We start from the raw sequence: 26,678 nt of genomic DNA on the forward strand, positions 1-26,678 counted from the left end.
AAATTTTATTATACTTCAGGGGCTGCCCAAAACTGAAGAAGCTTCCACCGAATAGCAGCAGCAGTGGCGCAAGACAATTAAGTCGAATTGAAGGACAAAATGAGTGGTGGTATGGGTTGCTCTGGGATGACCCTGACACCAAGTAGCACTTCTCTAACAACTTTGCTCAACTCTGAACTGACATGAAGAAATAGTAACGTGCCAAAGCTTATGTTTGTTGCAGGATCAATTGTTAGCTATCTTTTGGAGTAGTTAATGAGCGAACTCCTCGACTTTTGAAGTCGTTCTTGCACCTAGGTCTCGGAGTCAGGACAGTGTGCGTGCGGTTGTATGGTCTTTATTTTTTTCTTTAGAATATCGAACTAAATCACTCTGCTACTTTGGTGGTCACAAAACCAGGCAAGGATTAATAGTAGCTTACAAAACGAGCATGTGATATTAGGTTATCCCGCCAGCGATGAATCATTTGGTGACTCTCCAGGGTTCTGGATGCAGCTCATGGTCAATGTGTCAGCATACATATAATTGCATTTTCTTACTACTTGTCCTACCACAAAAAAAAAAAAACAAAAACAAACAAAGAGAGAGAGAGAGAGAAACAAATAAAACGGGGGATATAAATTGGAAATCATTTTAGCTATTCAAATCTAAGATGTCTCAATCACTTCTAGCCTATCCCCAACTATCTCTGTATCTTGCCAAAAGATGTCCTCTTTTACCACCTCCCACCTCACCTAGACACCAACAGTAAAAAAAGGGCGCCAAAATCCCGACCACCCGAACCTCTACCTTGATATATGTAAACTTTTCCCACCTAATATTCACCTGCACAACAATGAAACCGACCCAATTCTAAGGAAAATAATCCCCATCCCCAAAAAAGAAAAAGATCCCAGATCACCATTTACCCATAATAGCACTCAGATCAACGAGACAAGACTAATTCAGTTCTGCAGTACCTCGGGCTCAAGCAGCAGCAGGAACTCGCGCAGCCATGCTCTTGGGTGGGTCCCCACCATTAAACCCTCTTTGTGGACGCTCTGCTCGGTGGTATCCTCCATCCCCATGGTGGGAGTACCCTCCTCTGCCGCCATTTCTGTTCCCGAAGTCAGGCCTGTTCATCTCGCCCCTGTTGTAGCCTCTGTTTCCCCCTCCATAGTTCCCACGTCCTCTTGGGCCATCGTTCCTGAATACTCCACTTAGCCTTCCAGATGGAAACCGCTCCCGGCTATTCACTGCAGTACAAAGGAAGAGCCATGTCAAACATATGGGCTACCACCGTCTTTATATGATATGACAATCAGAAGCGAACTTTTATCAAAGTAGAAAAGTAACTTGCCTCGAGCAGTGGACTTCTTTGGCTCAACAACAAGTTGACGTCCACCAATTGCAATGGGTGAAGCCTGGTACAAAGATCGCAAAACTTTAACAATGCAGGAACAGTGAAAATGCAGAAGAGTCGAACATTGTTTATCTTCACTAGCCAATCTATTACAAGTAGACGACAGAGATTAAAACAACTAAAACAATGAGAATTCACTTATCTGAACTTCAGAGGCATCACTTAATAAACAACTTGTCCCAAAAAAAAAAACAAAAGAAAAGAAAAGGAAGAAAGAACGGGAATGGAGAACAAAGAACACCCGTTTAATCCCTTCACTGATGAGAATCTCATGCACTGTAAATGCTTATTATACTTTATTGAAAATATGAAGCAAGAAAAGCCAAGGCAAAATCCATTATATTTCAATAGAAATTACACCAAGTTCCATCAAAGTTTGATAGGCCTTTACCGCGTTTTATATCCACGAGAGCAGAAGGAAAAGATAATTTTCGCAGCTCCACTTGTAAGTGAATTCTAGATGAAGTGAGCATCAGATGTGCATGCATAAGTTGTATCATTTTATTTGAAAAGCAAGTGGTTGCACCTGACAGTGGACTAGGGGAGATTAATGAAGCCAGATTGGAGAAACATAGTTCACTGAGGTTATAACTTCATCGCCTAACCAATCTGATTTCCATTCGATTTGCTACGTTTGCTAGGCCTTTTTTTTTTTCCCTTTAAGTTTGTATCTTCTTTATAGGAATACTTTTATAGAGCATGTTCACCAATTCCAACCTCCGCCAGCTTTCTATTAAAACAACTTCAGTATCACCATTTCACTAACTTCGCTCTTCTCCATGTCCAAGTCCAAAGATATAGATTACCAATGCTTAAATGAGTAATATCTGTCCTTAAGCACCGACATAGACTAGAATAGTTCAGTGACCAACATTCATGTAGTTTGATAACACTCAATTTGAAACAACAGAATCAGCGCAAAAGAATCATGACTGGAATTAAATGAAATGTGGACGATAGGATAATTTATACCTCTATTGCACTTTGTGCAGCACTCCGTTCTTCATATTCAACAAAGCCAAAACAAAATCCCTGTTCAAGATCATGCATGGACAAATCAGAATAAATCCTGAGCAAAAATACAACCCTAAATTGAAGCTGAGGTCAAGCATACCTTCTGGGCCCTGATCTGAATACCACCACGTTTAATAGGTCCAAACTTAGTAAACTCGCTCTCAACTTGCAGATAGGTAACATTCATCGGTAGTCCTTTCAAGTAGATGGAGTGACCATCGGGTGCTGACAATCAAATGATTCATCAGACAGTGTAGATCCAAAGAAACCCTTTATCCTGCTATGATACATGGCAATAAAAACACAGAGGACTGCTTACATTCACTCTCTTGCCTGTTCTCATTTTCAGTCACTTTTGAATTGGTAAGCTGATTCTCAACTGTGGGGGCAGGAGATGGTGAAGCAGTCACCTGCTCTTCTTGAGCCCTCGTAGCAGACTTCACAGAGGCAGGCGTTAACGCAGATGCTTGAACAGAACCCTCCTTCATTACCTTTACCTGAAATAAACATCATTAAGAAAGTAGTGTTCAAGTGCCAAGCAAGCTGAAACAGATTAGACTGATGCTAGGGCACTCTTATGTTGTACAGTCAAACATCAAATGCAAGCTTGAAAATCTGCAACAAAGATCTAAGATTTTGTTGAGTGAAACGTCTACTCACAATTGAGGCATATGACTTCTTTGGAACGTCTTCATATTTAGCATCAGACTCAGCAGCTACCTCTGGATCAACAGGACTTTCATCAATAACCTCAGGTGCCAAAATTTCCACCTCCACTACTGAATCATCTCCATTTTCGGAAGGATTATACACTTCTGCGTGGTCTTCTTCCTCCACAGGGGCCGGACTTTGCTCAGTAATATCAACCTCCTGATCTGGAGTAGGATCTAAAACAAGAGCATCTTTAGCGGCACTCTGATATCAATGGGCACTTCATACATTTGGAGCTTAGTAAATACTTACCCTCTTCAACAGGCAAAGGGGCTTCTACATCACTAACGGGAACAGGGTTTGCATCCAAGAGCTGGGGTTCCTCAACATATCTGAACATGTCATTCAGAACAAAATAGCCTTTATCTTGAGGTGCTAGGAAGAAACTCTGAGTGAATTTCCGCCTCACATTATCTTTTCCAGTCAAGTATCCAGTGACAAGAACAAGAACTCCACCATTGTAAGAATCCTGTGCATCAACTGTGCTTATCTCAGCCTTGAATTCACCATAATCAAGCGACAGTATCTTCTCATTGATTGCCTGCATTTTAGGATAAGTAAGATACAATTTCTAATGTACAAAGCTCATGCGAGAGGGTATAATTCAAGCAACAGATCAAGTGACTAGGAAACATTAAAGAAGAAACACTTCTATCAAGATAGTGGTTGCAGGTTCTTGGGATTGAGAACATGCTAGAACATAGTGTTCGACAAACTATAAGTTCGGCTCACTTCTATCCATGCCAAGTCCCTGTTCCACAGCTGACTTACCAAGACAGAAATAAAAACTACTATAACTACATACATTCAAAAATTAAACACTTCAAAGTTTTAGACCCTTTTTCTTTTGCATATGCTCTGTTCTGCACCTTCTTGGTGACTACTTATTAATCCTTTCCTATTACTATTATTAAAAAAAAAAAAAAACACATACCCAGAGACCAGCAGAAACAAACAAACACACACTCACAAAGAGCTAACCTTCATAGTTGTGGTGATCCCCATGATTCCATTTTCTTCAGGACGGCCAAGTTTGCTGATGTCCTGATAAAACCGATGAACATGCTCTGGCGATTGATGCAGAATGAGGTAGTATTGATGGACGAATGCCTTGCTGACCTATACCACACCATCCATAAATCAACAGAGAACAAAAAATTAGAGCCACGGCATAAACAAATAGAGAAATTTAGGTTCATCAGTTTAAGAAGTACAATAAATACATACAACATCAGCACTTGGAGAGACTATCCCAGTTGGGGCTTGCTGCACCGCCATTACTTCTTTGAATCACGAACCTGGTAATCGCAAACCTACAAAACAAGTTACTGATATCACAGTCAACATGAAATAAAGTAGAACCTAACAAGAAAAACACATGATCATGAGCAAAATCTTATGCAACCAATTAATTGCTCATGAGCAGATAATCCCACTAATCTAAATCATGCAATCTACATTATTGCAATCTACCGCTGATCGCAAAGTACAACATCCATAAGTTAGGATGATTTGAGCTCAGGATCACAATATGTTTGACAGCACAATCCGACTCTCAGCAAAATCAAGAATTCCACATGAACAGAAGCAAAGAAACCATTCTTGCTCAGCAAAACTGTGAAAACAATCGCAGAAGCCTAAAAAAAAAACAGTAAGAGCATAAAGAAGCATCGTCCAAGTACACTGGTGACTTTCCGTACAACCATTTGGCAGCAAAGGCAGGCATTGCAAAACGAAGCATCAACCAGGCGAGCAGAGAGAGTTGACGAGTGAGAGATCGAGTTACCTCTTGAGTTTCTGAGTGGCTGGTCGAACTGAGGCGAGAGAGCGAATCGTCGATCCTCTCTCTCTCTCTCCCCCCCTCTCAAAGACTATGCTTCGTCGTCTCCCTCACTTCACTGTCGTCGCTTGGCGCTTTCTAGGGTTTCTGCTCCGCCGATCACTGGGGGTGTCTCCAAGAGGCGCGACGGCGACAGACAGTGGAGTGTGGCAAGAGAGAGGGGAAAGAAGAAAGCGAGTGAGAGGGAAATGAAAAAAAGAGGGTTTTGGGGGTTTATATATTAGGAAAGCTTACTATCTTACGAGCAATCCACTCAATCACGACGAATACTTGCTTCGAACCAACCATATTAGACCGATTTGAGTATACTTAGAAGTGCATAAGGATGCAAATTCTCAGCCCCCATTTCCTTCGTCCGTCCCAACCCAAGTCCCGCGTCTGAGATCAATGCGTGCCACGTGCGGAAACGAGTTCGTGGCATGTGTACGTGCATTTGATTGTGATTAAGGTTCTTGTATGGCACCGGTTGTACACATTCCAGGATTGCAAACGCGATACGCGAATAGGAAATAAAGGATGTAAATGGGGGTGCCGTCTTGGGGAGGATATCTTACATGACAATTTTCGACCAGCAAATTGAGCAAACACAGCTAATATTTTGATGCGTCGTTAGATTTACAATTTTTGTTACAATGTCCAATTTGAGGTAGTACGAAACTCTTTTATGTATTTTAGGCAGCCGTTGGACTTGATTTATCATAAGAAATGAATTGAATAAGGGCTAATTGCGTAAAAGAAAAGGCATATTTGGGACCATCTCCAAATCTAGAACAACACCAAATTTAAAATCTTAACGAAGTAATGCACATCTCAATTAAAGAAAGAATTGCATTGCAATAGGCCTTCCAAGCGTCTCACTGTATCACAAAAGTCTTATATATAATGAATATATTAAGTGGTAATGTCACAAGCTAATAAAGGTTCTTCGATATTTATTAATTTTTGAAAATATTATCAAAAATATCTATTGTTAACAAAAGTATATTTTTTTCTTTCTGTGTTTGGTGACACGATGTCATCAGATATACTCCTTACGCTTAATACCGTCTCAAAATTACATACTTTCTTTATTGAATTGCTCCCTCCACCGCTCATTTTTTTGCTTTCTTTACCTATACCTAGTAGAATATATCTACATACTCCTAGCATCTTATCGATTTATAATTAGCATATTTTACTTGAGGAATTGGGCCCGCCAACAGATGTACGTCGGGGCACCTTCTTTAGGGTGTTCCCGTTGAAGTTTTTCAAAAGAATTTCAAAACAATCCTTCTCGTTAATAATATATTCCTGCACTATCAGGTATTGAACAAAAATAAAAATAAAAATTAGATGTTCAAGTGCATATTAATCTCAATGAATAGGTTGAGAGTATTTCGTGATCCCATTGAGAAAAATTGATGGATATTGGACTACGTAATGGTGAGATTGAAAAGGCTAAAACTAGAATTAGGCATCGTATTCTATTTCCCTTTTGACATGGGATGACTCATCCTTGCATCTATACAATGCTAGATTACCTTCATGGAGAAGGCTCAAGTAATAATAAAAGGACAATAAGTTATTTCTTTTGTTTAATCCAAAATTACTTGAAATAGGCTGATAGACGAGCAAAATAAAAATTTACTATTTTCCATCCGATGAGCTTGGTGAGCTCACACGATCTTACGATTCGCATCCGTATGTCAATTGGCCCGTCCCCAACAGTCGTCATGTTGAAACCCTGCAGCATGCGAGCCAGCGTCAGATGAACCAGTTGAAGCCCGAACGTGGCGCCCGGGCACGACCTTCGTCCGGAACTGAAACGGATGCACTCGAAAATTCTGGCCTCTGATGTCAACCTTCTCATGCTCCTTCAAGAACCTCTCAGGGCAGAATTCGTCGGGGTTGGACCACATCGTGGGGTCTCTATGAAGCTTCCATATATTGACTAATAGAAGCGCATCCCTAGGAACGGAGTAACCAGCAATGTGACAATCCTCCAAGGCTTCGCGGATACCCATTAACGAAGCTGGTGGATAGAGACGCAGAGTCTCCTTCACGATGGCCTGGAGATATTTCAGGCTTCCGATGTCCGATTCTTGGACCCACCGCTCCCGTCCGACGACTGTGTCTAGCTCTTCTTGGGCATGCTTCAGGGCGCGGGGATTGTTCAATAACAATGCTACAACCTATGTCATGGTCAATGCCCTGCTTTCTGATCTGGTGCATATGAGAATTTGCAAAATTTAGTGAAAAAAGAAAAACAAATAATATTAGTATCAAGTTTGGAATATATAATTACGATTCAGTTCATGCCACAGTCAAATATGAAATTTTTATTTTCCTTTAGGGGGGAATTTGTCCATAAACATTGTCCAGGAACCCAGATTGAACAATGGAAACAGAAAAGTCAATGGAATTTTAAACTGTAGATAGATTCGATAAATTTGAAATCGCATGAATTTTTACGTTAAGAATAAAAGATCTGGATAGCTTTAATAGAAGTGAAGGAAATCACGTAATTTATTAAAATTATTTGCCATATACGGTGGTGCACGATTTTTTCTAGTAATCAAGAGGTTCATGTTTGATTCTCGTAGTAGGACTGCTTGTCATTTGAAGTATGTTCATATAAAATTTTATCATTTATTAGTTATTAAGATTTTTATTTGATGTATTAGACTCATGGACATTTTGGTACCGAGAAACACGGTTTCACTTGTCTCAATTTGGTGGTTTTTCCCTCCTAATCCCAAATTTGGCATACAATTCACCGAGAAAACAAAAATGGCATACACGCCATGCGCGATAGATCTATTCATAACATTTGATAATCTCATTTTCCATAAGAATATGCTATGAATATTCTGCAACGGAGGTGTGTCCATTGGTCAGGATTGGGCCGGTATGGACTGGGATAGGCAGTGGCCTTAGGCCCAATGGGCTACACAAGCCACCCAGGCCCGGCCATCAGCACAGGACCAATGGGAGGTCGAAACGATTTTTTTTTGTGGGCTTAAAAAATGATGCTGTTCCCTTAATCCAAGAAAAAATCTCCCAATATTTTGAAATGTTGAGAAAGAGGATATAGCGTATTGGTACACGTTTTTACTGGTTAATCAACAGGTTATAGGTTTGGTTCTCGTACTACCCATGCTCATTTATTATTTTTTAAATTTTTTATTTCATTTTACTAAGCTCATCACCCTTACAATAAAAAAATGTTTTAAACGTTATTTCTTTTTCTCTTCTTTTCTCTAAGACTATGAGTCTGAACTAATCTCGGTTTTGATATACCTGACACTAGAGCAGTTCCGCGAGTGGGATAAGGGGCAGGTTTTGGAGAAAATTTAAGGAAACTGACTTGTTCAGGTCAAGGATCTCACCAATCCCCGAGAACCATAACCAAATTCAAGGGAAAAACCGACCCTCGCCGCAGATCAAGTTGTCTCGGTCAGTTCTCAGTAATTAACCTAAGTACTGTTTCATTCAGCAAAAAAAACCTAAATACAGTTTCATCATAATAAAGACATCCTTATGCCTAAATGGCTAAATTGAATCTATCCATTACTTTATTTAAGAAAAGAAAAGATTAGTGAAACTTTGGGATGATATTAATTAACGGTAGAAAAGAATAGATGAACAGTGAGAGAAGGAAAAAAAAAAGGACAAAAACTGATGCAAAAGCTGTTGCAGTACTTGTGGGAGTTGTTGCTCCAGCCGGCCAAACATTTTTTATTTATTTATTTTTTAAGTGTGGGGCTTCTAAAATATGGAAAAGAAAATGTGGGTTTACAATGGAGACCCGATCATGAACGATCATTGGGAGGTGTGTTTGGATTTTAATTTTTTTTTTAACTCAACTCAACTTATTTTCAATTTAACAACACAATTATTATTTTTCCCTTTTTTAATTTTTTTAAACATTCAATTCAATTTTTAATACTAAATTCTCTTAATTATTCATTACTTTCAACAATTCAACAATGCAATCATTATTTTATCTCAACTATTCATTACTTTTTCTCACTTTTTCTCATAATTCAATGACACAATTATTACAAACTAATTAAAACCAAAACTTAATTCAACTCAACTCTAATACCAAACACATTCTTAGGCTACGTTTGGTTCGCTTGAATTGAATAGATAGAGAATAGAATATACAAGGAATACAATAGAAATTCTGATAAATTTTTTTTATTTGATTGGAGGGAATAGCAAAATTGAAAATTATAATTCTGATATTTGGTTGGCTTAAATAAGGAATGGAAAGAATAGAAATAAGGTGAAAAGATAGAAATGTCTTTCATGCTAAATCTAATGAGTTTTATAAGATAAATAGATAACTTTAATAGCAATTTTTATAATTAATAAAAAATATACATTTGAAATAATTTAAAATAAAATAAATTTTTAAAAATTAATTATTTTAATTAAATTACTAAAAATTGTGATTATTAATAAAAGTAATTATTTTAATAATTGAATAAGTATAATTATATAAAGAATTAATAAAAAATTTATCTTAATAAAAACATGTTATCTTACAATTAAAAATTATCGTACATTATAATTTAACTACTAATTAAATAACTAACAATGAATAGACATTTAATAAAAATATTTCAATTATTAAATAAATTTTAAAAAATTAATTTTTTAATTAAATTACTGAAAATTGTGCTTATTAATAAAAGTAATTATTTTAATAATTTAATAAGCATAATTATCTAAAGAATGTGATAAGAACAAAGATGAGGAATGTTACACTTTGCTTAACAATTAACAGATACAGTACAACGTTCAATAGGGTCTAATAGGATAAATAGATAACTTTAATGACAATTTTTATAATTAATAAAAAGTAAACATTTTAAATAATTAAAATAGTAATTTTTTTAGAAAATTAATAATTTTAATTAAAGTTAATGAAAATTGTAATTATTAATAAAAGCAATTATTTCAATTAAAAACAGTAAAATTATTAATATTTAAATGTTTATTAATAATGAATTAAAAGTAATTATTAATAAAAGTAATGTTTATTTAGCAATGTCGGCCCATAACTATTCTGTCAAGACTCCTTTTCAAATTACATGAGAAATTCTCGTAGTCCGTACTGCGTCACCCCTACTATTTGCCTTGAACATGACGAAGATCCAATGAAATGAATAATAGTTGCAAACGGGTGATTTTGATAAGAAGGAGAAATGCAGAGTATACTACGTAACAGTTATTATTCATACCAAATGAAACAGCACAGTTGGTAGGGTAATGTAATGAATTACAGTGCTATACATTTCAGGCTCCATACTAATTTACAGAGGAACTCATCCGAGCATGAAGGGAAAATAACTTGTAGGATTCTGGCTCGGGGGAGTCTCTAAACTATGCAACGTCTATGTGGCGAAAATCGGGCCACTTTAGAGACACATGGAGTATCTCCCAACGAAGATGGTCTTAGCGTTTTAACTTTTTATCAACTTCTAAATATATAAACAAATATTTTGTATTATGGAAAATTTTTTTGCTTTGAATCAGGCCAAACGGGTTTCCAATTTCAAAACCCAAACCCTAATAACAAAGAAAACCGATCCTAATAATCCTAGAATACCTGAAAATTGGGGTAGTTCGGCTCAGACCCGCTTGGGTTTTTGAGTCGCATTCGTTTTTTACACAGCCCTGCCCGACCGCAGCCATGAATCTTTTTATCTTTTGAAAGTCAAGTCTTGTGGGTTTTTTTTTTATGATGCAATTTTCTAAAATTAAATAGAGAAAAAAGGAAAAGCAGAAAGTTGAAATTAATTAGTGCCAGGGCAGTAGCCTTGATGACAGTCTCCCGGTCACACCCGCAGAACATCGGCTCGCTCTCCGTTAACCTCTCGAGCAGAATCTCCATAAATTATCGGCTTCTTCGTCATCCATCTCATGTCTGCCTCTCCGTTTCCTCCTCTCAATATGCTCCTTTAGCCACTTATCAAGGACATAGTTGAGCTCCTTCCCCGTCTCCTTCGTCACCCTCACGTGCCCTTGAATATCCGCCCACTCGAGCCACGGGATCGTGTCCGACAGGAAGAAAGCCCCGCTCAGGTTCAGGAAGTCCTCGATCACCTTCTTGAAGCGGCAGGCATCGGAGCTTGCCATGCCGAACTCGGCGTCCGAGAACTTCTTCCCTGCAATCATCCTCAGGTTTATGTTGAAGGTGAGGTGCTCGAACTGCTTGTCAAAGGGAATAACGAGGCTGTCATGTTGGGAGCGGGAGAGGAGATCCGCCATGAAGGAGGCTATCTCAAAGGCCCTAACATGGAGGAGTCGCTCGACGCAGTGGCTTGAGAGGAGCTCAAGGGCAGCGATTTTTCAGATTTCACGCTAGTATGGGAGCCAGTGCAAAAATAGCATTATCATATCCGATGTACCTGTCCATGTCAATATATTAGGAATAGCAATAATAACAAGAACAATCAATAACAATCTACGATGACGAATATCAATGGTTAATCATGTGCTACAAGGCGGCCATCGGTTGCCAAACATTATGCACTGTTTCATGTTGCAAGTTTTGCTCCAGAAGATACGATGCTCGATCTAGACACTGTAATTGAATCCCAGAATCCAATGCATTGGAATATAAATGTAAGTAATGCAGTTCGATTAAACTAGCTACCAGTTCCACTTGCTTACCAGCATAGTGTCCGGTCAATTTCTAGTGATCTCGTTTGGTATGATTATATCGAAAGAAAATATGATCTCACTGTTAGTATCGGTCGTGTGTTAAATAGGTTATTCAATCATACCTTCCTACTGCAATATCGGGCCAAGTGCCCAGAACCCTGTCGTTCACGACCACGCACTCCCTTGTGGCCTCGGAGCCAGTCACAACCACCAGCCTGCGGAGGCCGATCCTAAGGGAGAAGATGGGCCCATATCGGTCGGCCATGGCTGCAAACTTCCTGAAAGCGTGCTCTCTTCCCCACAGGAGATGAAGGTGGCCTACTAAAGGCCATGCACCCGATGGCCCAGGCGGTAACAGCTCACTGTGGTTCAACCATTTCCACGCGGCAAAACCAAATCTGCGAAAAATAAGGTGGTGAAGTGCTAGAGTTAGCGGACAAAGTGCTAGAACGAATAAAAGGAGCGACAAGAGGTGGTCCATCGAATAATAGCTGATCGAATGCAAGATCAAGAAGGAAGACTCATGTTAATTTGTTGAATTTGCTTGATCTTAACATCGATTCAGGTCGCTATTTATAGTACTAGGACGTCCCACACATACATGAAACTAAAATGTGTATAGCATGGCTTACCCAGAAAAAAAAATATGTATATATAACGTGTCTTTTTTTTATACTAGTAGCAAAATATCCCAATTTTTTTTAGATTCTTAAAGGAGATGCAGTGGAGAGGCGCATATTTTGATTTGATAAGAAAATCAAATTTGATACTCGTTGCGAGATTATTGGTACTTTTTTATTAGTTATTATTATTATTATTATTATTATTATTATTAATTCATTGTAATAGGTCCATGAGTCACGCTTGTGACCAAAAAATATTTGGAATTCTTTTTTTTTCAGATTTTTTTTGCAACAAGATATTGTTAATATGAAAAAATTAATCAAAACACAAACCGTCTAGAAGTGAGTTTTATTTTCGCTATTTCTATTGATAACATTTTCCGTGTCCCTTTATTTTCCTCAGGCTATTCTTTAACTTGACTCAATGACATTCCTTGTATCATAAAAGAAACATAAGTAAATTTCAATATTATTATTAATTTTTAACATTAGTTAAAAATTCACGATATGTATTGTAATACCATTCATTTTAAGTTCCAGATCACACCTCAAAACCAACGGAACTCTTACCCTTGGATCAAGCAGCAAATTGGTGATGGACAGAGCACTTGGCTCTGATTTGACAACTGGCATCCCCCAAGTCCTCTTTTACGTTTGCGAGGGAGATCTTTGGTAGTGGTCTTTCTTTTCCACTCGAGACAAATTATCCTCTCCCCTACCTGATGCTAGAAAAGAGGATCAAATTATATGGACACAGCCTCAGATTTAAGAACTTGTTTGTATCGAAGGTTATGGAGGTGGATTATGAAGGATTATAAGAGTTTTTCATGTAATCCATAACCATCAGTAACCCTTATTACTAAACAAACCATAGGTTCTATTGTATAATTTTGTTGTCACAACCCTGCATTCCAAAACATTGTTTTATTTCGTGGTTGGCCATTCACAATAGGGACAACAATAGAAGATCTTGGCAAATTGGGGACTACCTCAGTAAGGTGACGTTTGATAAATTAAGTGCTTAAAAATTAAGTACTTAGTTAAAAAAAGAAGTGTATGAGAAGATGAGATGATTGATAAAGATGAGGAGATGTGTTTTGAGAAGTTAAAGGCACCAATAAGTGAAAAATAACTTATTAAGTCAATTTTTTTAGCTTAGTTCATTAAGTTAGCATATATCATAAACGAGGAAACGAAATAAAAATAAAATCCCATTCCATGAAACATAATATAATGACTTAATCGAAACAAAATATAAGTCTAACAAAAATAATCAGTCTCAGAAGCAACTCCATGCATTGAGTTATAAGTCCAAGAAAGTGCGTTTGACTCAACTTTTACACATAGAGAACAGGGAGATCTATGAGGACTAGACACAGACAGAAAGGAGAAGAGCATAGAATTATAAAGTACTAAAAGAATAATAATACATAATTATACAATCAACTAGTGGGTTGGGCTCTGTTAGGCTTTTATTTTCGGGTCCCAACTTTCTCGAATTCGGAAAAAAACATTGATGGATCACCTAAAAGTTGCAGGAGAATATGTGATGTAAGAGGAAAAAAAAAACAACGACAACATTCTCAGGTCAGGCCGGTCAATTTTTCGAGTTTCCGAATTTCTTTCTTGCACCCATTGATGGATTACCCATTATATAAGATATATTTGCTTGCAACTTGATTGCTATCAAAATATCATGATTATTCATGCCGGAAGAATTTAACACCTTAGTGCGTCGAATTGGGTCGAACTACATTAGTTGGGATCTTTTGCGTCAAAAAAGTATCATGGTTTAATCTGTTGAGAGTAAAAAAGAAGAGGTCTTACAGCTGGCCAAACAAATAGAAATAATGGAAAGGTTTATATGGAATTAGACGCAAGGCCATGCGATAGGCATATTAATAAATCGGTAATCACTATTGAATCAAACGTATAAGTAATATAAAATTCTACCTGTGATGAAGATTTGTTCACAAGGATTAGTTTTTAATGTTTCTCATTTGCAACCGCATAATTGATTAAATTTTATTTTTATTATTTATATATTTTTACCAATATTAATCATATTTTGTTCATGTTTCTTTATTTTTCTCATGAAGCCGATACGTTTAAAAAAATGATTTCCTCATAATTCACAGGGTAGAACATTTTTTGCTCATTCTAATGGCATGTAATACCATAAAAGGTGAAACTTTTCTTTTTTTCCTATAGAGATGACTTTTTGTACTTTTATAACCAAAGAAATTTTTGAAGTTCAGAGTGATATTGCCCAGAAATAGCACACTACTTGTTGTGTTATGATTGGTGAGAATTTTAAAAATTATTTAACCACATATTACCTAAATCCAACGTGACATTGTCTGCTGAGTTGATTCGACTTTATAATTATATATAGATATAGATTTTTTGGCTAATTGAATTGCTCGTACAATGCACAAGTTATTTTTACCATATTTTTTTGTCTAGCTTTCAAAATGATTTGTTTAATTAAAATTATTTATTTTTTAAATTTTTATTTATGATAATAAATCTTTTATAGCAATTTTTTCTTTTTAATTATTAGAGTTAAAAATATGCTGAACTATTCCATTTACACAAAATTTAAGTGGATCTTTTAAATCAATATGAAAATTAAAAGTAAAGTATAATAAGAATACAATAAGTTTCCTATAGAGAATAACTTTTGACCTTATAAGTTTTAACAATTCCTTGATAACATAAAATTATGCAAGTTGTCATTTACCAATTGGGTAAAACTTTAGAGACCACACTACAACACAAATGATCTACAAGAACAAAAATCAGAGACGTTTCTAAATCTATACCTTTAAAAACAATTAAGATATATGTCTTTGTATATGGTATTATTTGTCTCTAAATTTTTACTTTCAGGGACAAATAAAATTGTGTCTCTATATGATATATTATTTGTCTCTAATACCATTAATTAAAAAAACTATTTGACTTAGGTATGAGCAATGGAGACTAGTTTATACGCTTTTAAAGTGTATCAACGTATAGAGACTGATATAGAGTTGCTAAATTGAATTTGAAACTTTTCGAATGTATAATTTTACAAGTTAAGAATAAAGAATCATGTAATTCATTAATTTTACTTTATTCATTTCAATTTTCTACTCTTTCATCCTTTTTTTTTCTAAGAAACATTTCTCGTATATACATATTCTTCATTCGATTTTTTGTTCAATGCAAGTATTTTCTCTTGCATGCTTTACATTTTCTTCCTGGTTCTTTCTGCTCCTAATCATATCTCTCTTCTCATTCTCCACTTAAATTCAATGACCACTAATCCAAGAAAAATTCGGCGACCACAAGAATTTCTGGCATTTTTTGCTCGACCAACAAATTGTTTACAAAAATTATATCCGAAATTATTCAATATAATTTCAGGCAGAAGTTAATAAAAATATTTTCTTTAAAAAGATAAACTCTCACAAAATATTTTATTGGAATAAATATTATTATTTTGTAGGTTACCTAAAAATAAAACTTATAAATACAAAGTAATAATGTTTAGAATATAAATATCATCATTAAAGTATAATAAATAATAAAAGTCGCAAATTTAGACAAGTAAGGAGCTTGGTGCATTGAATAAAATAATGTTATACTAAAATGGAGGTTAAGAGTTCGATCCTCTTTGTCGTAGAATTAATTATGCTGATGGATTGAATTGGTTTGTTTGAAATGGGGACCCGCCACTTGGTTCCATAAAAAACATGTACTTTTTTGTAGAGCTTTATATATACGAATAAAAAAACATATTGATGCAACTATATTTACTTCTAAAAAATACATAGAGACAATTTTATGGAAACTTTTACTTATTTTAGAGGCAAATCATTTGTTTCTAATTGAATTTCAAATTTGTCTCTAAAGGTCTATAAAAATAACACAAATGTAGTCAATTAATTTATTTGTTTCTAAAGATTATAGAGGCAGATAAATGGCTTATAGAGATATATATTGTCTTCTGAATAGCTCATTTGTATTGTAGTGTCACTTCATATTAGACAAAAAAATAAAAATAAAATAAAATAAAAAAGCGACATACCATAACATTCTTGATCTACACATCCATTATGTGCATTGCATGAGTTAGTTAGTAATGTTGTTTAAATGGGAAAATATAAATTTAAAATATCGAAAATAGTATTATGCATGATAATGCTAACATTGCTAATAACTATTACAATATATATATATATATATATATCATAATGATTACCTGATTTCACCTCTGATCAACAATGCAAAAATAGTCTAGCTAGTACCAATTAGGAGTGCATCTTCATATGATACTAAAAGACCTCACTTTCTTCATCATCTTATCCATGTTCTTTGCTCACCGAGCTCCATTGAGGGAAAAACACAAAAGAGAAAAGGAAAAATGAATTTGATACTCTTTTATACTTTTTAATGTCTTTTCAAATTTCAGTCGAGCATAAGTGATGAGTGATAATTTAAGTAGTAGACTTTTGAACTTCCGGATCTAATATGGTACCAATAGTTTTGCACCAAATGTCTCCTTTCAATTAGTGATAACTCGAAAAGTCACTTTACGGGAAAGCATGTTTGTCCTACGTGACACTTTCAGGAGCAGTACCTTGGCTTTTAATATTTAATATAGATATAGATATGAGATTCATCACTTAATAGCTTATACTTTTTGGCTGAAAGTGAGTTCAAGTCAGTAAAATTCCAATATAAATTTAATATGATATTAGAATAAGATTTTACACGTTCGTATGAACTCACATCACGCTAGGACTAGAGTCGCCAAAAGCTTGCCTTGTGTTAGTCCCCCTCTAACCGAGCACAGAAGAAAATGCTCGGATTGTGGTCAGCTAAGACCAAAGTAAAAAGGCAGCCAAAAGTTTTTCAAAGTCTACAGGGCTTTGACTAAAAATTCTTGAACCTTTCCCGTAACTCAACTGGAAAAATCTTTTTAAGTATATTCTACAGTAAAAAATCTTTTTAACTATATTCTACCGTAAAAACTCTTTTTAACTCTATATCCAATTGGAGAGCACAAGTTCGAACTCCGGGAAGCGTACTTGATCGGAGGGAGAATAACCTTTAATGCTCGATATCGCGATTGGATTAGTAAGACCCTATTAGGCTTCTGGATAACAGGATACATACCAATATATATATATATATGATCATCTTAGTCGTGCTCAAAAAAATTCAAGAAGCCATATCGAGGAAACTAAAGACTCGCTCAGGCTGAATGGGATCCTACCAGCGAACAAGAAAGAGCGGGCAGGATATTGAGTCTTATGAAGAGAAAGAGCTTCATGCTCTTTTTGGATGATATATGGGAGGAGATAGACCTGTTGCATATGGGGATTCCTTCTCGCGGTCATCAATACATATCGAAGATCATATTCACAACTCGATCAGAGAAAGTTTGTCTTAAAATGAAAGCTGACAGGATGAAAAGGTAGACTGTTTGCCCCCAGATAAGGCCCTTGAACTATTCCGAGAGAAGGTGGGTGAAGAAACATGGTCTGCTCATACTGAAATCCCAAAACTTGCCAAGGCTTTGGTTGAGGAGTGTGAATACCTGCCACTTGCTCTTATCACTGTCGGGGCAGCTGTGGCCGGTAGGAAGCAACGAGACGAGTGGAGACGCGCTGCTAAAGATTTGACGATCCATCCATCAAACTTTCAAGGTATGGAAGAGAGGATGTTGTCTGTGCTAGAATTTAGCTACGACGCTTTGCCAAATGAAACCCAGAAAAAGTGCTTTTTGTATTGTTCAGTTTTTCCAGAGGACCACATTTTTGTTATGGAGGAATTGATTCATCTATGGATTGGAGAGGTTTTCCTTAATGAAACTGATGGCATACTTGACGCACGTGATTCGGGAATCGACATAATCAACAACCTTATACGTGTTTGTTTATTGGAGGAGGTTGATTATGCGGGTATGTGGAGATTTAGAATGCATGATGTTATTCGGGATATGGCTTTATGGTTAAGACTCTGAACATGGGAAGAAGAAGAGTAAAATCCTAGTTCAGGAGAAGCGGAGGTCATTTGAGCCAAAGGAAATCATTCAGAAAGTAGAAAGATGCCTGAAAGATATCTCTTTGGAGCCCGGTGGATCAAAGGATTGGTAACTTCCCAGCAACATTGACAACTCGTTCCAGTCTGTCTACTCTGATACTACGGCATACCAAGTTGGGGACATTTCCAAATGGAATATTCTGTTCCATGCCATCACTGAAAGTTTTGGATTTGTCGAAGAATCGCCACCTGAAAGAGTTACCTGAAGATATTGGAGAATTGGTAAATTTGAGGTATCTTAATTTGCTGGAGACAGAGTGGAGGAAGCTGCCAGGGAAGCTCAAGAGTCTGACAGAGTTGGTGCTTCTGTTTCTATGTAAAAGGATGTGCTGTTCCGGAGGGGCTTCTCTAACAACTTTGCGCAACTCTGAACTGACATGAAGGAATAGTAATGTGCCAAAGCTTATGTTTGCGGGATTAACTTGTTAGCTACCTTTTAGTTAATGAGCGAACTCCTCGACTTTTGAAGTCATTCTTGCACCTAGGTCTCTGAGTCAGGACAGTGTGTGCGCTTGTATGTTCTTTCTTTTTTCTTTCGAGTATCGAACTAAATCACTCTGCTACTTTGGTGGTCACAAAACCAGGCAAGGATTAATAGTAGCTTACAAAACGAGCATGTGAAATTAGGTTTTTCCGCCAGGGATGAATCATTTGGTGACTCTCCAGGGTTCTGGATGCAGCTCATGGTCAATGCGTCAGCATTCATATAATTGCATTTTCTTACTACTTGTCCTACCGCCAAAAAAAAAAAGATAAATAAAACAAGGGACATAAATTCGAAATCATTTTAGCTATTCAAATCCCGACCACCCGAACTTCTACATTGATATATGTAAGTTTTTCCCACCTACTATTCACCTCCACAACAATGAACCGACCCAATTCTGAGGTAAATAATCCCCATCCCCAAAAAAAGAAAAAAGATCCCAGACCACCATTGACCCATAATAGCATCGATCAATGAGACAAGACTAATTCAGTTCTGCAGTCCCTCGAGTTCAAGCAGCAGCAGGACTCGCGCGACCATGTTCTTGGGTGGGTTCCCACCATTAAACCCTCTTTGTGGACGCTCTGCTCGGTGGTTTCCTCCATCCCCGTGGTGGGAGTACCCTCCTCTGCCGCCATTTCTGTTCCCGAAGTCAGGCCTGTTGTTCATCTCGCCCCTGTTGTAGCCTCTGTTTCCTCCTCCATAGTTCCCGCGTCCTCTTGGGCCATCGTTCCTGAATACTCCACTTAGCATTCCAGATGGAAACCGCTCTCGGCTATTCACTGCAGTACAAAGGAAGGGCCATGTCAAACATGCGGGCTACCATCGTCTTTATATGATATGACAATCAGAAGAGAACTTTTATCAAAGTAGTAAAGTAACTTGCCTCGAGCAGTGGACTTCTTTGGCTCAACAACAACTTGACGTCCACCAATTGCAATGGGTGAAGCCTGGTAAAACGATTGCAAAACTTTATCAATGGGGGAACACTGAAAATGCGGAAGAGTCGAACATTGTTTATCTTCACAAGCCAATCTAACACAAATAGAAGACACTCTGCGTTTGGTTTGAGACTTGGATTTTGATTTTAATTATTTTGTAATGATTATGTTATTAAATTATGAGAAAAAATGTGAAAAAGTAATGAATAGTTGAGAAAAAGGAATGATTGTGTTATTAAATTTTAGAAAAAGTAATGAATAGTTGAGAGAAAATAAAAATTGTGTTGTTGAATTGTGGAAAAAGTAATGAATAGTTGAGAGAAAATAATGATTGTGTTGTTTAATTGAAGATAAGTGAAGTTAAGTGGAATCGAGTTAAAATTAAAGTTAAAAATATTTCTTGAAAACAAACAAGCTTAACAACCTAAAACAATGAGAATCCACTTATCTGAACTTCAGAGGCATCACTTTATAAACAACTTGTCCATTAAAAAAAAAAAAAAGAGAAGAAGAAGAAAGAAAGAATTGCATAGACAGGCATGGAGAACAAAGAACACCCGTTAAATCCCTTCACTGATGAGAATCTCATGCACTGTTTATTAAGATGTGCATGCATAAGTTGTAACCTTAACCAAAATTATTTGAAAAGCAAGTGGTTGCACCTGACAGTGGACTAGGGGAGATTAATGAAGCCAGATTGGAGAAACATAGTTCACTGAGGTTATAACTTCATTGCTACGTTTGCTAGGCCTTTTTTTTCCCTTTAAATTTATATCTTCTTTATAGCGAATAATTTTATAGAGCATGTTCACCAATTCCAACCTACGCCAGTTTTCTATTAAAAACATGTCAGTATCACCATTTCCCTAACTTTGCTCTTCTCCATGTCTAAGTCTAAAGATATAGATTACCATGCTTAAATGAGTAAAACCTGTCCTTAAGCACCGACATAAGACTAGAATAGTTCAGTTACCAACATTCATGTAGTTTGATAACACTCAATTTGAAACTACAGAATCAGCGCAAAAGAATCGTGACTGGAATTAAATGATATGAGGATGATAGGATAATGCATACCTCTATTGCACTTTGTGCAGCACTCCGTTCTTCATATTCAACAGAGCCAAAACAAAATCCCTGTTCAAGATCATGCATGGACAAATCACAATAAATCCTGAGCAAAAATACAACCGTAAATTGAAGCTGAGGTCAAGCATACCTTCTGGGCCCTGATTTGAATACCACCACGTTTAATAGGTCCAAACTTAGTAAACTCGCTCTCAACTTGCAGAAAGGTAACATTCATTGGTAGTCCTTTCAAGTGGATGGAGTGACCATCGGCTGCTGACAATCAAATGATTCATCAGTCAGTGTAGATCCAAATAAACCCTTTATCCTGCTATGATACATGGCAATGAAAACGCAGAGGACTGCTTACATTCACTCTCTTGACTGTTCTCATTTTCAGTCACTTTTGGATTGGTAAGCTGATTCTCAACTGTGGGGGCAGGAGACAGTGAGCCCTCGTACCAGACTTCACAGAGGCATCAAGAGGCAGGCGTTGATGCAGATGCTTGAACAGAACCCTCCTTCATTACCTTTACCTGAAATAAACATCACCAAGAAAGTAGTGTTCAAGTACCATGCAAGCTGAAACAGATTGTGGAATTTCGTCTCGTCGCGGCACGCATGCGCGCGCCTATGCAACGCGGCTTGGGAGTATCCACCTTCCCGGGGACGCGCGACGGACGCACGTGAGAAGGAGTCGCCACTTGCCATTTTTACGACCCGAAGGTCGAGGGCCGGCAAATTACCCGGGTCTAGGGGTACGAGGTACACCTAGTATACTAAGGCAATGGTCTGTACGGAACCGAAAATTTCGAATTTGGGGGTTCTATTACGTGTGGGCCTATATCCCACACGCCCTTTCGGTACTCTAGCTTGTCTAGGCTTGCCATTTTAATTTAATTACCTCTTAATTAAGTTCCGCTCATCTTATGCGTTTTGACACCGTAAATTCGAAGAAACACTCTAACCGTCCACTCTCCGACCGGGATTTTTTTACATGAATATATGTATAATATAAAACCTTATCTCAAATAAAAGACAAATTACAATGACTGAATCCCGATCGGTTCGCGTTCGGCCATTATTTCACTCATGTTCACCGTATGGTTTTGGAAAAGACCGAAAATTAAATTAAATGCGCACTCGGTGTATGGGGGCATTGGACCCCGTGATCGACGGTTAGAGGATTTGGACCCTGTGTGAATCGTGTCCTAAAGGATCGGGCTCGATCCGCATAACAAATAATTGCAAAAAATGTAACAAGCAAGCTCAAATAAACAAATAATGGGGTTTTGTTATCGCCGAATTTACTTAAATTAACTGATTATTAACTGAGATATCTTGGCATACAAATCCTACCTTAAAACAAACAAAATGAGTGATAAATAGGGCATGTAGCATTCGACATCATTTTAACGGACTCGACAGACATGGTGTCCATAATCAAGTCTCGAATGTGTGGGTTATTTTTAGATTATTCTGTATCGTGACAATATGACTTTTACAGATTAAGAGTATTTTCACCTAAAACCCAAAATCTAACCCTCTATTTGACTATTGCCCATGTTTGATTTAGGCCGAATTTGAGATTAATATGTTTTTCCATGTTTTAACTCGTTCTAAACACAAACCTATACTAGAGTGACGGCAAGACAAGAACCGATAGTCATGTCCCTTGAATCGAAAAATATGTGTGTGTATGAAAAATCAAGATTACGTAGCACGTATCTCAATGCTTTTGAAATTGTGAATTTAAAAAGGGGGTGACTAACAGTTCTTGAACTGTCGACGCGATTACATATTATTAATCGGTTCGTACAATTCATTTAAAAGAGTCAAGTGATTTAATTTAGTCAAATTTAACGTCCCAATTATCCCGTATGTAGAATTTTTGGTTAATTAGAAATTCGCCGAATGCTTTAATCTACGAATTTCGAGTCGTCAAGATAGCCATTAGTTGACCGCCCGATAAACTCTAATTTCCGACATTATCACGTTGTATACATATAATTACAAAAATAAAATATTTAAATGGGGCACATACATTGTCGGTGGGTGATCCAAGTAGGAAAGGGTCGGATATTTTTAGAAAATGTCCAGGGGACTGAATTGAACGATTTTAAAAGAGCAGGGACTGATTTGAAAATTCGGCTGAAGCTTCGGGGACCGATTTGAAAATTATGAAAAAAAGGGAACTGTGTAAAAATTACTGAAAATGTCCCAGGACTTGTTTGAAACGAATTTGAAAATCTGGACTGATCTGAAAACAAAAAAATGGCCCTAGGATTAAACTGAAACAACTTGGAAAGTTCCTTGGGATGCTTGAAAAATTCTGGGAATTCCAGGACTGATTGGAAAATAGTAAAATGACTGGGACTTGATTGAAAAGAATTTTTGAAATTCGGGGCAGATCTGAAAAGGGTGAAAATGGTCCCGGGACTAAACTGAAACAATTTGAAAGTTCTTTGGGATGTTTAGAAAAATTCTGAAAAATCAAAGGACTGATTGGAAAATAGTAAAATGACCGGGACTTGATTGAAAATAATTTTAGAAATTCGGGGCAGATCTGAAATAAAGATAAAAAAATAAAATGCGTCCTCTGGACTAAAATGTGACAAAATAGAAAGTTTGTAAAATCGAGTTCGGGACAAATTCGATCACCCACGCAACCCAAGAACGTTCATTTCACATTATATCCATCAAGCAAGCATTAATATTCAGGAAAGGAGCCCTAATCATGCCACTAAGTCGAGGATTTACCTAGTTCGGAAAGTTGAGGGGTGATTCTGTAAAAAAATTTTAAAAAAATTGTCGGACGAATCGGGTCGGATCGGATCGGATCGGACTGCCCTCCCGAAAGAGAAACCGCCCGGAAGAACGCTGGGCTGGACTGGAGCGTTGGGCGTCCTGGCGCGTTGGGCCGAATAGATTTGGGCTGGACCTGTGAAGCAAAGGAAATGGGCCGAGGCCCGTTAGCCGACGGGCGGTCGGGATCGCCGAGAACGGCAGCGACGACGCTACGGGCGGCGGTTCTCGCCCCTGGACGCCGCGGTGAGGGTTGGAATGGACGCCGGTGACGGTTCTGGACACCGCCGACGCTTTGCCATGGTCGGTCTGGGCCTCACCGAGGTTAAAACAATCGGGATCGGGGAAAATTTTGCAATTTTCCTGCGACGGTTCCGAATTCGACTGATTTCAAAATTCGCCAAAACAAGAGCAAATTTCCCGTTTTCTCTCACTGGGTTCTGTTCCTTCCTCTCCGAATTGCTTTTCTGTTCATTTAATTGCAATCTCTTCCCCTTTTTCGTTAAGATTTCGGCCAATTTTGGAGAAATCGCGGAAATCCGCGATTTGGGGGTTCTGGGCCGGCGGGGATCGCGGGTAGCCGATGAGAGCTGCCCAGCCTGCCCGAACACTTTTTTTTTGGGCCGGCTGGGATCATGGGCAGCCGGTGGGCGCTGCCCAGCCCAGCTCGGCCTGCCCGAAAAATGATTTTTTTTAATCATATATATATATATATATTATTTATTTATTTATTTATTATTATTATTATTTTAGAAAAGGTAATAAATTGAAAAAATGACGATTTTACCCCCTGGAGCCGATGAACCGAAATTGGGTGCTGACACAGATTAGACTGTATATGATGTTAGGGCACTCTTATGTTGTACAGTCAAACATCTTCATATTTAGCATCAGACTCAGCAGCTACCTCTGGATCAACAGGACTTTCATCAATAACCTCAGGTGCCAAAATTTCCTCCTCCCATACTGAAACATCTCCATTTTCAGAAGGATTATACACTTCTGCATGGTCGTCTTCCTCCACAGGCACCGGACTTTGCTCAGTTATATCATTCTCCTGATCTGGAGTAGGATCTAAAACAAGAGCATCTTTAGGGGCAATCTGATGTCAATAGGCACTTCATACATTTGGAGCTTAGTAAATACTTACCCTCCAACAGCCACAGGGGCTTCTACATCACTAGCAGGAACAGGGTTTGCATCCAAGAGCTGGAGTTCCTCAACATATCTGAATATGTCATTCAGAACAAAATAGCCTTTATGTTGAGGTGCTAGGAAGAAACTCTGAGTGAATTTCCGCCTCACATTATCTTTTCCAGTCAAATATCCAGTGACAAGAACAAGAACTCCACCATTGTAAGAATCCTGTGCATCAACTGTGCTTATCTCTGCACTGAATTCACCATAATCAAGCGACAGCATCTTCTCTTTGATTGCCTGCATTTTAGGATAAGTAAGATGCAATTTCTAATGTACAAGCTCATGCGAGAGGGTATAATTCAAGCAACAGATCAAGTGACTAGGAAACATCAAAGACAAAACACTTCCATCAAGATATTAGTCGCAGGTTCTTGTGATTGAGAACATGCTAGAACATAGCGTTCGACAAACTATAAGTTCCGAGAACAAACGATTGGCTCACTTCTATCCATGCCAAGTCCCTATTCCACAGCTGACTGACCAAGAAAGAAATAAATACTACTATAACTTCATGCATTCAAAAATTAAACACTTCAAAGTTTTAATCCTTTCCTATTACTATAATAAAAAAAAAAAAAGGTACATACCCAGAGACCAGCAGAAACAAACACACACACTCACAAAGAGCTAACCTTCATAGTTGTGGTGATCCCCATGATTCCATTTTCTTCAGGACGGCCAAGTTTGCTGATGTCCTGATAAAACCGATGAACACGCTCCGGCGATTGATGCAGAATGGGGTAGTATTGAAGGACGAATGCCTTGCTGACCTATACCACACGATCCATAAATCAATAGAGAATAAAAAATTAGAGCCACGGCAGAAACAAATAGAGAAATTTAGGGTCATCAGCTTAAGAAGTAGAATAAATACATACAACATTGGCACTCAGAGGGACTATCGTAGTTGGGGCTTGCTGCACTGCCATTACTTCTTTCGATCACAAACCCGGTAACCGCAAACCTACAAAACAAGTTACTGATATCACAATCAACATGAAATAAAGTAGAACCTAGCAAGAAAAACACGTGATCATGAGCAAAATCTTATTCAACCAATAAATTGCTCATGAGCAGATAATCCCACTAATATAATCATGAAATCTACATTATTGCAATCAACTGCCGATCGCGAAGTACCACCATGATTTGAGCTCAGCAACACAATATGTTTGACAGCATCCGACTCTCAGCGAAATCAAGAATTCCACATGAACAGAAGCAAAGAAACCATTCTTGCTCAGCAAAATTGTGAATCCAATAACAGAAGCCCAAAATTTTTATAAAAAAAAAAAAAAAAACTAAGAGCATAAAGAAGCATCGTCCAATTACACTAATGACTTTCCGTACAACCATTTGGCAGAAAAGGCAGGCATTGCAAAACGAAGCATCAACCAGGCGAGCAGAGATAGTTGACGAGTGAGAGAACGAGTTACCTCTTGAGTTTCTGAGTGGCTGGTCGAACTGAGGCGAGAGAGTAACTCCGAATGCAGTTTATGATCAGAATAGTGAACGCTACAAGGGTTCTACTAATATATGTATGTTAGTTTTACCACGATTGAGGATTTCTTTTCTAGCAATGTTACACCAAAACAAAAGCAGATGCTGAAGTGCACTAGTTGTTAGGTAAAATCCACAGGTCTACTTTGGACTCGGGCCCATCCGCAACCCAAAAGCTTAAGCCAATGGGTTACTAGACCATTATCTCTTATAAACCTATGGATTTCCTCTCAACTTTTCCATGTGGGATTACTTCCAACACCCGCACTCACCATTCTCCATATAGGAGAGAAACCGGCCCAACAATTCCCCCTCTTCTCGACTATATGGAGGA

At 37.6% G+C, this 26,678-nt stretch overlaps 3 protein-coding genes across 5 annotated transcripts; all 3 read right to left on the reverse strand.

Annotated features, from left to right (window-relative positions):
• Positions 1-595: 595 nt before the first annotated feature.
• On the reverse strand, positions 596-5,205 carry LOC116188952 (nuclear transport factor 2-like). Of its 3 annotated transcripts, none has more exons than XM_031518408.1 (10): positions 4,914-5,205; positions 4,355-4,440; positions 4,109-4,246; positions 3,380-3,668; positions 3,077-3,291; positions 2,736-2,913; positions 2,517-2,641; positions 2,375-2,434; positions 1,340-1,403; positions 596-1,235 (listed from the first exon to the last, which is right to left on the reverse strand). In XM_031518408.1, the coding sequence occupies exons 2-10, from the start codon at positions 4,403-4,405 to the stop codon at positions 967-969; spliced, it is 1,389 nt and encodes a 462-aa protein (XP_031374268.1). In that variant the 5' UTR covers positions 4,406-4,440; positions 4,914-5,205; the 3' UTR covers positions 596-966. The 3 variants fall into 3 exon arrangements, with proteins under 3 accessions (XP_031374268.1, XP_031374267.1, XP_031374265.1); XM_031518407.1 differs by having other exon boundaries at positions 3,077-3,303; positions 4,355-4,425; positions 4,914-5,203; XM_031518405.1 differs by having other exon boundaries at positions 3,077-3,303; positions 4,914-5,199.
• A 1,447-nt stretch (positions 5,206-6,652) lies between these two features.
• On the reverse strand, positions 6,653-11,228 carry LOC116188877 (cytochrome P450 CYP82D47-like). The gene is made up of 3 exons (XM_031518336.1): positions 10,832-11,228; positions 10,567-10,634; positions 6,653-7,138 (listed from the first exon to the last, which is right to left on the reverse strand). The coding sequence occupies exons 1-3, from the start codon at positions 11,226-11,228 to the stop codon at positions 6,653-6,655; spliced, it is 951 nt and encodes a 316-aa protein (XP_031374196.1).
• Positions 11,229-18,963: 7,735 nt separating this feature from the next.
• On the reverse strand, positions 18,964-26,427 carry LOC116188878 (nuclear transport factor 2-like). Its single transcript, XM_031518337.1, has 11 exons — positions 26,281-26,427; positions 25,723-25,808; positions 25,477-25,614; positions 24,795-25,081; positions 24,519-24,750; positions 21,370-21,375; positions 21,210-21,312; positions 20,991-21,112; positions 20,849-20,908; positions 19,717-19,780; positions 18,964-19,612 (listed from the first exon to the last, which is right to left on the reverse strand). The coding sequence occupies exons 2-11, from the start codon at positions 25,771-25,773 to the stop codon at positions 19,320-19,322; spliced, it is 1,356 nt and encodes a 451-aa protein (XP_031374197.1). The 5' UTR covers positions 25,774-25,808; positions 26,281-26,427; the 3' UTR covers positions 18,964-19,319.
• Between the last annotated feature and the right edge of the window lie 251 nt (positions 26,428-26,678).

Source organism: Punica granatum, chromosome 8 (assembly GCF_007655135.1).
Source record: "Punica granatum isolate Tunisia-2019 chromosome 8, ASM765513v2, whole genome shotgun sequence".
Classification (NCBI taxonomy): Eukaryota; Viridiplantae; Streptophyta; class Magnoliopsida; order Myrtales; family Lythraceae; genus Punica; species Punica granatum.

Coding starts and splice junctions, on each gene's coding strand:
- LOC116188952 (XM_031518407.1), bottom strand. CDS start 4,405: ATGGCGGTGCAGCAAGCCCCAACTGGGATAGTCTCTCCAAGTGCTGAT. Junction 3,669..4,108: donor GGATCACCACAACTATGAAG/GTTAGCTCTTTG, acceptor CCTAAAATGCAG/GCAATCAATGAGAAGATACT. Junction 2,642..2,735: donor GAACAGGCAAGAGAGTGAAT/GTAAGCAGTCCT, acceptor TTTGATTGTCAG/CACCCGATGGTCACTCCATC.
- LOC116188877 (XM_031518336.1), bottom strand. CDS start 11,228: ATGGCGGATCTCCTCTCCCGCTCCCAACATGACAGCCTCGTTATTCCC. Junction 10,635..10,831: donor ATGGAGATTCTGCTCGAGAG/GTTAACGGAGAG, acceptor GCGGTCGGGCAG/GGCTGTGTAAAAAACGAATG. Junction 7,139..10,566: donor CGAACTACCCCAATTTTCAG/GTATTCTAGGAT, acceptor ACCATGACATAG/GTTGTAGCATTGTTATTGAA.
- LOC116188878 (XM_031518337.1), bottom strand. CDS start 25,773: ATGGCAGTGCAGCAAGCCCCAACTACGATAGTCCCTCTGAGTGCCAAT. Junction 25,615..25,722: donor TCCCTCTGAGTGCCAATGTT/GTATGTATTTAT, acceptor CGTGTGGTATAG/GTCAGCAAGGCATTCGTCCT. Junction 19,781..20,848: donor CTGCACAAAGTGCAATAGAG/GTATGCATTATC, acceptor TCGTTTTACCAG/GCTTCACCCATTGCAATTGG.